General features: G+C 51.6%; 1 protein-coding gene across 1 annotated transcript in view; it reads left to right on the top strand.

The window, feature by feature from the left end:
* The first annotated feature begins 792 nt into the window (after nucleotides 1-792).
* PODXL2 (podocalyxin like 2) overlaps nucleotides 793-13,324 on the top strand; it is a 40,686-nt gene continuing 28,154 nt past the window's right edge. The window contains exons 1-2 of the mRNA XM_042962342.1: nucleotides 793-874; nucleotides 6,262-6,540. Of these exons, the coding sequence (XP_042818276.1) occupies nucleotides 805-874; nucleotides 6,262-6,540 (349 nt within the window). The 5' untranslated portion in view covers nucleotides 793-804. The remainder of the gene's footprint in view (nucleotides 875-6,261; nucleotides 6,541-13,324) is intronic.

Here is a 13,324-nt window from a genome sequence, read left to right as displayed (position 1 = left end):
AAAAAGGACGAAATATTCAACAGGAAGTTAAAAAACGCTGCCCTAATAACGGAAAGCGCATATATAACAGATGAAGCAAACAGGGCCCAGAGGAGAGAAGAGTTTGGCTTAAGGTCTCTGAGCCATTTTGAAAGCACTAGACTGCCTGGCTCTAAGTCCCATTTTTGGTTCGCTCCTGTCCCGGGGCCTTTGACTAGTCTTTCTCTTGCCTTGGCCATCAGGGCTTGCCCAGCTCAAGGGCCCCTGAGAAGATTTCCCTGACCCCACTCCTCCTAGAGTCCCATTCAACCTCTTGATGTTCAACCTGTTGATGCAGGATTAAAGATACTCTTCACGTCAACAGGGTCAGGGGTCGTTCCTGGCTTCTCTGAACAGTGTCATTCCATGCAGGTTACCACCCGCTGCCTCCTGGGCGCGCAGGAAAGGTTTCCATCCAATGGATGACTAGGTGGTGCGGGCGCGCCCTCCTCCAACACCGGGCCCCAGGCAGGTGGCCTCCGCTCTCGAAGGCTAGAGGTGCGAGGCCGGACTCCGGGAGGTCACGGTCGCGGCCCCGCCTCTCCAGGCACCCGCGGCGCTGATTGGCCGACCGGGCGCCGGGGGACCGCGCGGAGGGGCGGCCGCCCGCGCGCCCGCCTCGTCTCCGCGGGGGCGCGCCCGCGGCACGCGGCTGGGCGGGGCCGGGGGTGAGTGACGGCCACGCGGGCCAATGGGACGGGCGCGCGCCGCCGCCGCCGCCCGCGCGGCCCCTGACGCCGGCCGAGGCGCCGCGCCGCTGCGGCTGCGGGCGGCGACGGCTGCACCATGGGCAGGCTGCTGCGGGCCGTCCGGCTGCCGCCGCTGCTGCCGCCGCTGCTGCTGCTGCTGGCCGGGGGTGAGTGCGCGCCGCGCGGGCGGGCGGTGGCGGGGCCGGGGCGGGCGGCGGCGGCGGCGGCGGCGGGCCGCGGTGCTGGACAGCTCCCGGGCAGCCAACAAAGGGGCCGGAGCGCGAGGCGCGGGAGCGCGGGGCTCGGCTGGGCTGCTACGCCGTCCGCGACACGCGCGCTCCCGAGGCGCGGGGCGGGGGGGCGCGGGGGGCCACCGCGTGTGCCTCGTGTGAGAGCGGTTCCCCGGCGCGGGGGCGTGCGTGTGGGCACACACACACACACACACACACACGCACACGCACGCAGGGGAGGCACGAGGAGTGTGGTGGATGGAGGGCGCGCCTGCACGCGCTCTCTGGGGGCTCTGTTGGGGGGGGGGCTTGGGGATGGTGGGAGCACTGGCGAGAGGAGGGCGGACCCTGGCCGCCAGCTGGGCGACAGCCACACAGGGAGACACGGCATTTACAGGGTCCCTGAGGCCACCACAGTGGGCGTGGGGCGCGGATGTCTTGCGGCCGCGAGGGGGAAAGTGCCAAACAGCCGTACACACAGCTGCTGCGACAATGAGGGGGGTGTGTTTACGCGCGTGTGGTGCTGCCGGACAGAAGGGGGGGTGTGTCATTGTCAAAGCCTGTCTAGACTGTGCGGGGCAACTTTATTAGGAGCTGACAAAAAAACACAAAAAACAAAAACAAAAACACGTATGACAGCAACCAGGTCTGCTTGTGACAGCGACACTGCTGGATAGCTCCTGCGCTGCTGCCGCGCAGGGGTGCGCGTGAGAGACCTTTTGAGATGTAGTTCCCGTTCAGCGGTGCGCAAGGGCATTGGGATGTGTGTGGGTGATGACAGGTGAAATGTGGGGGGCAGGTGTGAAATGCATGTGCCCGTGACAGAACCTACTGGACGGCCTCTGAGTGGCAGACGTGGGATTCAGGTGTGTGCATGGCGGGTGGGCACAGGCATGTGGCAGCCGATGAGACAGGCCACCACCGCTGAATGAGGGGTGGGGGAGAAGTGCTGTCCGCAAGGGTGGGTCAAATAGGGACAGGACCGAACACCTTCTTCATGTGGCGGACACAGCCATGAGTACGTATTAAGGGGTGACTGTTAATCAGGGTTGGTGGAGAGGCGTACTGGAATGAGTGTGTGTGCACACGTGTGTGTATGTGTGTACGGGCTCACTTATCAGATAGCCTTGGCTGACTCCACTTCTGAGGGACACACAGGCGTATTGACATGTGTGCGTGTGACATGGGAGTTTGCCTGGGACACTGGCTACTGAGTCACCTCCCGTGCAGTTAACCCACAAAGACACAGGCACATGCGAGGATCTGTGGGAGTGAAGGAGAGGCTGTAAAGGGTCTCTGCCCAAGGAGGGAGAACAGTCTGCTTGGCAGTGAGATGGGTCATTGCCATGGCCCACGGTGACAGAATCCCAGGGAAAATGACTAGGAGCAGAAAGGGGCCTCCCGCTCCGAGCATGCCCCCGGAAGGGTTAGTCAGTGAGGGTAGTTTTTCGCCACCATCAGTCCAGGGATAGCTAAGGACCAAAGGGGGTGTGCACAGAAATGCGTCCATCAGATCGTGTCTCAGACGCTCACACGCACCCGTGTCTGTGTTTGCATACCTTAAACCTTCTTTGGAAGAGGTGAGACTCAACAAATAAATTACATATTGATTAGCCTGCTGTTTCTTTGTGCGACAGCCACACCAGAGCTGGCAGGCACGGTGGGTCAGGACCCATGCCCAGCTGTGGCTGGCCATGGATTACTATGGGCAGCTCCACTCCTACTCGCCTCCCACCTGCTCCCTCCTGTGCACACTTCATGATGCATGTGATGTACGTTGTCGCCTCCCTTTTGGAGACGTGTGTGTTCAGCAGTATGTCTCGTTCTTCTACACCTTTCTATAGAAAGCCTTTGAGAACTCTTCAGCTTTGCTTCTCAGACACATCCAGACACACATAGGAATGTGCATGTGTGGCAGGGTGATTGTGCTAGACGATTTCTGTTGTAGCTGACGCTCAAGGGTGTGGGGGCCGTGTGGCAGGTGCTGCTGGGAGGCTCCCCGTATTGGTGTCTGGCAAGGGCTTAGGCAGATCTGTACTTCAAAGCTGCTGATGAGGGAAAGGGTGGGGGTGTAGCTGATGGTAGACATCAGAAAAGGATGTTTGGATCAGAAGCAGATTGCAGGGGAGATAAAACACGGGGATTAGTAAGGCCTTGTTTTTTTCGCCCCCTAAGATGTAAGCCTGCTTCATTCGCCTCTTTTTCTGAGTTTGGGTCAGATTTTCAATTCTTTGAGGCTGGTCCCCGAATCCTTTTCATGTGCCTTCTTTTTCTCTCCCTCTCTCTCTGTTGGGAGTCATGAAGTAACAGAACATTTTAGGTGCTAAAGGAAAAAAAAGAAAGTCACAAAGAGTGTAATTCTGAACTTCCAAATCAGATGGAGTCTTCAATTAAAGCAGATTAATTATCAAGTGCAAAAGCAATTATACAGAGAATGCTTGGGTCTCAGCTACTATTTTCGGGGGCAAGTTTGAAAATAAGTAACCTCTCGCAATTACTTAAGTAATCACCCGTGGCCAAGGCTTTTGAACATATCAAGGTCTATATAAAGAAAAAATAATCATCACAGGGGAAAAATAGCTTCAAGAAAACGGAACTGTGTGCTGGAAAAGGGATGAAAACCCAGATCCCTTTTTTCACACATAGCTTTTCAGCAAGATTAACAAAATCTCTGTTCGTTCCTATTAGATGGTTGGAAAGGAAGAGGAGGAGGGAGGGGGAGAGAAGGTGGAGGGAGACGGTGGCTTCTCTGCCTGCCAGGTGGAGGGGAGAGGTTTGGAGAATGGAGGAACTCACCTCATCCTCTGCGCAGAGAGCTTCACTGACTAGGCGGTATTTGGTCAGCAGAGGTGAGACATCATCGGGACTGCTGGTCAGCCTTTCCTTGAGAGGGCATATTCGTTTTCTCAAGGTCCACGCTGCTCTGCAGAGCCGGACCAAGGCCTAGGAGGGAGTGACTTTGCTCCCTTCATGCCACGGGTCAGCTCTGAGAGAGGCAACTCTCAGGTGTCAAAGAGGCAATGCAAATTTGATCCTCCAGTGGTTTTATGGAGGATAAAATTCCAAGAATTCCTGAAGAAAACCAGTTTGCGCCTTTCAATAAAGGCTGACAAAGCGTCTTTCCCCACACACCTGCTAGATGCTGGTATATATAGATAAAGATTTTCAGCCAATGGCCTTTTCAGAGATTGGCTGCTCAGGGGCCCTGGGGATCCGTGAAATTTTTATGTCATTATTGCAAACGTTTCTCATCAATTGACATTTTTCCTTCATGGACTGTGTGAGGTTTTTCTGGGTAAGTTGATCACAACTGGTTCCCCCAGTCTTAGGGGGTACCACCTCTGCAGAACGGGGCTGTCGTACCTGCTGGTATCGTATGTAAAACTTAGACTACGTTTTCCACGCAGTGGTCATGTTTGAGGGGAGAGACCAGCTAATTACAGCTCTTCTATTAACTAGCTCTCTGACCTTAGCGTCACGGGGCCCCAGTCAGTGGGGTTGACCAAGTGGAATCAGACACGGGGCACGCCGCGTGAGGGAAGGAGGCTATAAGATGGCCTGTTATGGTTTGGTGAGAAAAGTGCAGAAATTGGTTCAGAGGCTATGGTACAAGGAAGGTGCCTGGCCTAGTCTGGGAATGGCTGGGGAGCGCTTCTCACAAGCAGAGGCTGGAAGCGGGAGCAGGAGCTGGGTGGTGGGCACAGGTGGCCCCAGGCATTACCTGCTGCTGATTAAAAGCTCTTTGAGGCTTAGATGCCATCCCGGGTTTCCACTCATCAGTCCTGAGTTTGCCTCTGAAGTCTCATAGAATAACTGTGGTCTGTATTATTCATATTCACATCAACTTTGTATTTTAATATATTTGAAGATACTGACCATTGCCTCTCGAATATTCTCTTTTCCTGGCCAAGAACGTCCCAGTAGGTAGGATAATATTACTTACATTTATGGAATACAGCCTGTTCGTTGGAGCCCGGTCTGTAGGGAGCTTACCTCATTTGAGGTCCCTGCCTCCCGGGAAGCTGTGGAATTTTTGTCCTTGCTTTACAGATGAGGAAACCGGGGCCCCTGGTGGAGAAGTAGCTTACCCAGAGTGGCTCAGTGAAGCCAGGACGCAAACCTGCTTGCTTGGCCCAAGCTCTCTCTGCAGGGCATCCTTCTGTGTTCCATTTCAGGATCTGTTGACCCTCTCCTGCATACTTCTTAACTGTGTTAAGCCCCGTTCACTCGGAGGGCTTTCCTTACGACTAAATGTTGCATTCACGGTCCCATGCTGTCCGACCATGCGTACCATGCAGTCTCCACCGTGCTCTGGATGCAAAGCTTAGGGCTTGCGACTGCTTCATAAGGTGGTTGTAAGGATCCAAGTTCAGATGACGCTTGCAAAGCATTTAGCACAATAGTGTTAGCTCTCATTTTTTATTAAAAACATCACAAAAAATTTCCGTGAGCTACTCAAGCCAGGGCCCAGTGCACAACAGGGGTAGCGGGACGTATCTCTTCCCTACATCACTGAACGTTAGTCTTGGAACAGAAAATGTAGAGGTCATTTCACCCACCTTGCTTAATTTTCGGATGAGGAGACAGAGAGGTTTTAAGCAACTTTCCAGAAGACATATAGCGAGTTAGTAATATTTGTGTAATTAAGTTGTGAAACTGGCAAATAGGGCTGTCTTCCTATTCTTAGTGAGCGGGAGTGAGAGAGAAGAAGAAAAGATACCCTTTAATTTACTGGGTTTTGTTTGTTCATTTGTGTTATAGGTTAGGAAAGAGGGATCCTCCAAGATTCTAAACAAATATGTTATTATCGACACTGCATGAGTTTGAACTGCGATCTCATGTGGTTCTTAAAGACTGTTCAGGAGATCGTACTGCTGAAATACAAATCACGTTCCTAATGCAGTTTTGGAAACTGTTCAGCTTAGGATGGAAGCCTGGGGAACAGTGTGCACACAGAGTCCTTACAAGCAGGGACCTGTCCTTCACTGCATCTGTGCCCTGAGCACCCAGCCCAGTTGTGAGGAAGGTGGGCACTGGGAGCAGTTTCTGAGTGAGCAAATGCCCAGTGGGTGCTGAGCCAGATGAACCTCACTCTGTCCTGCCCACCTCCCTTGGTCTCTCCTTTGCCCCTTCACAGGGAGGGCTGGGCAGTTTGGCCTTCGTGGAGTGAGAACAGCAGCCTCTGGCAGCCCCTGGGTGTCAGGAGTGTCCCCCCTACCCCTCTGCAGTCCCCCCCCCACCACCCCTAGGTTCTTTCCAGGGTGACCTTCACCAGTCTGACCTTTCCGGCCTCTCACAACCATCTGGCTTCCGTGTCTGTGCAGGAGCGTCCCTGGGCACATGCACAGCTGGGTCCGATGAGCCTGGCCCCGAGGGCCTCACCTCCACCTCCTTGCTGGACCTCCTGCCACCCACGGGCCTGGAGCCGCTGGACTCGGAGGAACCCAGTGAGGCCATGGGGCTGGGAGCTGGCCTGGGGGCCCCTGGCTCGGGCTTCCCCAGCGAAGAGAGTGAAGAGTCCCGCATCCTGCAGCCGCCACAGTACTTCTGGGAAGAAGAGGAGGAGCTGAATGACTCCAGCCTGGACCTGGGACCCACTGCAGGTAGCTTTCCTCACCTAAGAGTATGTGCTGACTGCAGCTGGGACTGAGGCCGTCAGGCAGAACGCCAGAGGACCATTTCCTTGTTCAAATCACATCTCTTGTCTCTCCCGCCAGCTTTTACCATGCTGCTGCCCTCCTGTACAGAGGTGCAGTCTCTGGGGCTCTGAATGCTTTACTGATCCAAGAGGCTCTTTTCTTTTTAACCTTTGCTGCTGTTTAGGGAGCCCATGTTCTGTGTTCACATAACTCTAGAACGCTTACAGCTCATGAGCGAAACCTTCTCCCCATTTAGACATGAGAGAACTGTGGCTCAGAGGAGCTAAAAGCATGCCTGAGGTCGTGCACTTGTTGGTATGCTCAGTCATGGTCCAAGCCTAGGTCTTTCCAAGGTCTAGGGTTTTGTTTGTTGCCCTGCTGTGCTGTATCATCTCTGTCGAAGGTTCCCGCGCCCTTCCTGAGGTCTCTCGGACCCTTGATCAAGGCACTGTAACTGCCTTTCTCTCAGTCATGCACCAGAGCTGTTTCTGGGGTTTATAGAGCATGGCTGATGACCGCATGCGGGCCAAAGCGAGCCTGAGGCCTGGCAGCGAGCAGGAATGTCTGCAGTTAGGGACTGGATACAGATGTGTGTCTTCATGCTTGTGGCTTTGGCAGCTGTGCTCATTCTTTTTTTCTTTTTTTTTTCTTAAGTTTATTCATTTTGAGAGAGAGAGAATGAGTGGTGGAGGAGCAGAGAGGAAAGGGGGCAACCCAAGCGGGCTCTGTGCTGTCAGCGTGGAGCCCGGCATGAGGCTTGAGCCCATAAACCGGGAGATCATGACCTGAGCTGAAATCAGGAGTCAGACGTTTAACTGGCTGGGCCACCCAGGCACCCAGCAGAAGCCCGTTTTTAAATGTTGCCCTGGCAGTGTGTGTGTGTGCATGCACATGGGGGTGGGGTGTTGCAGAATTTAGTCCTAATCTTTCTTTTGAGAGTATATAGTATTTTGGATTTATGTTCTCTAATTATAAAAAGAATACACGGAGATGGTAGAAAACATGACAACTGCAAAGAAGAAAATAATAATTCATCCATGACCTCACAACTCAAAGAGAATGACTATTAATACTTTGGGATACAACCTTGTAGTCACTTTTATGTGCCACATTGGAATCCCGTTTTCATTTAAAATATTTCACAAGTGTATTTCCACATCATTAAGTATTCCTTTTTAACCTGGTTTTTTTTTTTTTTTTAATTTTTTTAACGTTTATTTATTTTTTGAGATAGAGAGAGACAGAGCATGAATGGGGGAGGGGCAGAGAGAGAGGGAGACACAGAATCGGAAGCAGGGTCCAGGCTCTGAGCCATCAGCCCAGAGCCCGACGCGGGGCTCGAACCCACGGACCGCGAGATCGTGACCTGAGCTGAAGTCGGACGCTCAACCGACTGCGCCACCCAGGCGCCCCTTTAACCTGGTTTTTAATGACTACACAGTATTTCATCATGTGGATCATTTTATATATAAAACCAGCTCTCTCTCGTTGAATATTTAGGTTGTTAACAGTTTAATGTTGCTAACACTGTTATTATATGTTTTTGCAGTTTTTTGATTATTTCCTCATAATACAATTCTAGAATAAAATTGCTAGGTGTAAAGATGTATTTCCTGGGTGGGATGTATCAGCATCCCGCGGAGAAATAGAAGACACAGTCAAACTGAGATAATCCAGGGAGGGTTTACTTATAGAACAAGGGACTTAGGAAGGTGTGGGCAAGGGATAGGCCAGCAACAAGAACCCAGGGCTAGTGGCAGTGGGGCACTCAGCGCCCGTACACCCTAAGGGACAGAGGGAGGGATGGATGAAAGCAGCCAGGAGGGATAGATAGAGTGTGGTGGAGAGCAAGTAATCCTGACAAGAGCAGTGACCCAGCAGGGGTGAAACCAGGAAAGTAAATAACCCACCCCTTCTCTTTCCATCTTCTGCCAGGGGCCCTGTCATTCCTTCTTCCCCTGCCTCTGTTGAGGAGTCTGGTCAGGAAGCAAGGACATGGCCTGTTGATGTAATTCATGGGGTAGAGAAGGATAGAGAGGGGATCTGGAGGGGGTGGAGCATGTCTGACACAAAGGATGGGAATCTTTCCACAGGCTTTTGTTCAGTATTTCCCAATCAGCCTCCAGAAAGGTCTTTCCAGTTTGCATATCCACCAAAGGTGGAATGAATGCCAGTGTTTTGGACCCTTCCCACAACTGTATTTTGTCATTGAGAAATGTTGGTCAATTTGTTTGTTTGGTTTTTTATTTTTTTTTTTTACGTTTTTGTTCATTTTTTGAGAGACAGAGACTGTGAGTGGGGGAGGGGCAGAGAAAGAGAGAGAGAGATGCAGAATCCGAAGCAGGGTCCAGGCTCCAAGCTGTCAGCACAGAACCCGATGTGGGGCTCGAACTCGCGATCCGCTTAACTGACTGAGCCACCCAGGCGCCCCGAAATCTTGGTCAATTTGATAGGCAAATTATAATGGCCTTCGATTGCTAGTAAATTTTAACTTCATGTATGTGTATATATTCTGACCATTTACAGTCTTTTCTGATTTGAGGCATGGTATAATTAAGAGCAGATTCCCAAAGTCCCTGCAATGACATTTAATAGCTATGTGATTTTTGGCAAGTAGCAACCTAAGCCTCAATTTTCTCATCTAGGAAATAGTATCATAGGGTTGTGAGGTTTAAATGCAGTAATACATCTAACGCGCTTAGCACAGTGCTTGGTACGTCACAAGTACTCCGTAAATATTAGCTGTTACTACCTTTAGATTTTTTTCTATTGAAGCTTTAGTTCTTTCCTGCCACTGTACAGATCTGCATATAAAAAGGATGCTAACCTTTTCTCTGACGTATATAAAAAACATTTTTCCAGTTTATCACTTTTATCTTTATTATAGTAACTTTTGACATAACGTATTTTTTACGAACTTGGACGGTCTTTCTTTTGAAATGTTTGAAATGTTTTTATGTGTTTTTCTTTGCTTTATGTTTAGAAAATCCTTTCCCTCCCTGAGATATATGCCCCTTTATTTCCTTTGTTCTTTTTCACCTTCAGTTTTTACACTTAACTCTTTAACAGTAATTTATTTTGGTACGCGGTATAAGGTAGAGATTGAATTCATTTCCCCCGTAAAGCTAGCTGCTTGACGCAGAGGCATATCCCCCCGCACTGAAAAGAAGTGCTAGACAATTAGATGTACTCGGGTCTTTCCCTGGGCTTTTCCCTTGTTTAGACTCTCGAGACTCTGGTCTGAGGCAAGCAGTCATTCTGAGAGCCGCGGTCGAGAACGCCACGGTGGTGAGCCAGGGACCCTCCTCAGGATCACAGTGGGATGGCTCCTTAGGCTTCAGTGAACTCACGTTTGCTCTGCCTCTCCCTTCCCTTCCCCTCCTTTTCCTCTCACGTCACCTCTCTCCTCCCATTAGCCGGTCTAGGCCTCTTAATAGTGAAAACAGCTGTCGTTCATTGAACACGTGCTACATCACGGGCACTTTGCCCGCATTCCTCTTGTGCCAGCTCTGTCGTGTGGTCTGTTTCCTCATCTTTGCTCTACACCCGAACGACCGCAAAACGGGGACTCAGGTGCCCTGCACGAGGAGTAGGTGAGGGGGAGGGAGAGCTGCTTCGGCCAGGCTCTCGCATTGCTCTCCCTCCCACCGGGCCCTTCCCTTTCCTCAGGTGGCTCTCTTCTCCGTACACCCCCAAGGCAGTTCGTGAAAGCACAGTACCCACGGAACAAAAGCTAAACATCTTAGCACTGCAGAAAATGCTCTTGACATCTGGCCCGGCCTTCCCCTTGGCCCCATCTCCTTCCCTTCTCCAACATGCATCGTTTAATTAGCCTGTTATCGTCCCCACTTGGCAGATGTGGAACTGATGCACAGGGAAGTGCTTTAACAAGGTCACACTTGGTATGTGACGGAGCTGGATGGAGAATCGGTGCCTTTTTACTGACAGCGGCTCAGGTCTGTTCCCCGAGCCTGTGGTGCCCTGCCCCCTGTCCTGCCTGCTCGGAGCGCCGTTGGGCATCCCGACCGCCTGGGGGACTTGTACCTGCTGCCACCCCTAGCTTGGAAGACACAGCCTCTGAGAGGCCTTTCCAGCTCTGCCATGTGAGCAGGACTGCACGTGGTTGTGGTCCAAGGGGGCCTCGCTGAGCAGGGGGGCCAGGGCCCAAGTCCAGGGTGCACACTGCTCACTGGGCCATGGGCCAGACGAAGGAGTGCCTTTTTCTAAGTCACCTACCCAGAGGGGCGTCTCTGTGAGCTGGCGGTGGCCCTGAAGTTAAGCTGCGTCGTCACAGTACCTTGATGACATGGTGTTAGACCACAACAGAGGCAGAAAGTGTCCCAAGTGTGAGGCTCATTTGGATGGGGAGGCAGCCCAGACAGGACAGAGTGTGCCAGTCCCTTCTGCTCCTGACCCTGAAAGTCACAGGCTTCCACCCAGGGGTTCTCTGGAAGGAAGGAGGGCATTGCCCCTCGGGGTTTGCCCCTCAGGTCGGAGGAGACCCCAGGAGCCTTCAAAGGGCCTGCCTGGGTGAGGAGTCCGTCCAGAGGTCAGAGTGACCATGCTAAGTGCCATCCTGACACGGCCCCTGGGGACGTGAATATGTCTGAAAGCCATGCCGTGGCCCGGCCCAATCGCAGACCTGGTACCCTTCTACTAATTACGATACCGACCCATATGTGAACACCAGGCATGCGCCAGCACCGTGTTAGGTGTTCCAGTATAATATCTCATCTGATCTTCACAGAAGCAAGTATATGTGGTTACTCCCATCCCCCCAGGGAATAAACTGAGGCTGCGGGAGTTTGGATAACAGCCCTGGGTACTAAGCATTCAGACCTGAGTTCTCAGACTCCATAGCCTTGGCTCTTTCCATGACGTTGCCTCTTAGCTCGCAATTTTATTCGAGGCCAGCAGTAAGTAGTGTCTTGTATTTTACCACTGGTAAATTCTCACCATTTTATTCATAGAATTTTCTCTTTGGTTAACTCATTGGAACTTCACAACCACCCTGTGAGCTCCACAGGCAGCAGCCGTCACTGCTTCACAGATGCTGAAACCCAGGCCCAGAGAGGACAAGCGCTTTGCCCAAGGCAAAGCTTGTGTGCAGCAAAGCCTGAGTCTGGAATCAGCAACTCCTGAGCAGTGAGGGGCCTGTGCCTGGCCGCCTGCCATGGGAGCGCACCAGTGGCCTGTGTCAGAGAGGAAACAGTGTGTTCCATTGTCACCAGTAGTGTGCTACGTCTCGTTGCTAGTTTGTTGGACCTAGAAGAGCCAGAGCTAGGCTCCTTCTGCAGCGACCGTCCTGAGGCACCGCGGCCAAAACAGCCGCTGGCGTTTCTGATCGGCTGCTGATGAGTGTGCTGTGACCTTGAGCGGGTTCCTTGTCTCATCTTGGCTTCAGCCTCTCATCTGTAAGCAAGGAACGATTGATGGAAGCCTTCTCCAGCTTTAAAATATTATGATTTTCTGACATTTCAGGTGAAAAAAGTGGTCTCAGCAAAATAGGGAGGAAGTGTGGATCTCCACTCCGCCAGCTAGCATCAAGCCAGCTTAAGACCTGAGGGGTTCATTCTGGCAGGATTGTCAATGATTGATAATAATTTCCCAGGTTACCCACTCATCCCGAGGCTCTCTCTCCTGTCACCCTCCACCTCTTTCGTTCTCCAGTATCCTTAATAAAGTTCTCTGCATGCAATTTTAATTTTCCTGGTGAATAAGCTAATTAGTGTTCTACAAGAAAAGTGATAACTCTTCGGGGTTGGCAAGTTCTAGAAATCTACCTCAGATAGGCTCACAGGACTGTGTGAAAAAAGAGGTGTTAATGGGCCCAGTAAGCCCAGAGCCCAGGCAGGGGGTATCCAGGTGTGGAAATGGGACAGGAGAACCTGGCTTGCTTCATCATGCTTCACTCTCCTCGCTGGCTTCTTTCTTAGGCACGAAGTCCATGCGTGGTGGCTTTAGAGAGCCTCCAGCGACTCCCGTGTCATCTCCTTTCACTTAACAGCCCCAACAGACAGAGAGCTCTGCCTCCCCAGCATTTCTAGAAGAGCCTCAGAATGGAAGCTCTTCAGTCTGCCCTGGGTGATGAGCCCATCTCCGACCCAATCCTGAGGCCTTGGGGATGGAGTTCTCTGGGCCAGACGGGGTCTCGAGCATGCCTGGAGGCAGGGGGTAGGGCCCCATGCTCCTGGACTAAGAGGACCGAGCAGCACCTGCCAAGCGATGGGTAGGCATAAACCACACTGCTTTCGAATAAGGAACGTTCATAGCATGCTTATATTATTTTAGAAATCGTTTTCACGTAATTTTTTTTAACCTCAGAGCGACCTGATGAAATCCATAAAAGCAGGCATGGTTAGTATCACCGTTTATAACTAAGGAAACTGGCTTAGAGAGGTTTAAAAGGGGGCACTAAATTACACAGGTAGTAAGCGGCAGAGCTAAATCTCAAATTTGAGATTTCTACTTCAAGAGCTGCTACTCCTCCATCTAAAATTATTCATTAAACCACTTTAATTACTGTTGCCTGTAATGAATTTCATAGAAACCAGATCATCAAGACCACTGTCTGCTGGGACCTGGAAATAGCCTCCATACATTGAGATTGTACCTGCTCTTGAGTGATCTGACCTTCTGGGTCACTGCACACACATCAGGCGTGTTGCTAAGAAGCCCACTGACAGAGTCGCTTTCACCTAGATGCTAAAAGAAAAAAAAAAAGCCCTTTAGTTTTGTTTTACACTAG

Source organism: Panthera tigris, chromosome A2 (genome assembly GCF_018350195.1).
Source record: "Panthera tigris isolate Pti1 chromosome A2, P.tigris_Pti1_mat1.1, whole genome shotgun sequence".
Lineage (NCBI taxonomy): Eukaryota > Metazoa > Chordata > Mammalia > Carnivora > Felidae > Panthera > Panthera tigris.
The sequence above is the reverse complement of the archived record's forward strand: the minus strand, read 5'-3'. Positions and strand labels throughout refer to the sequence as shown.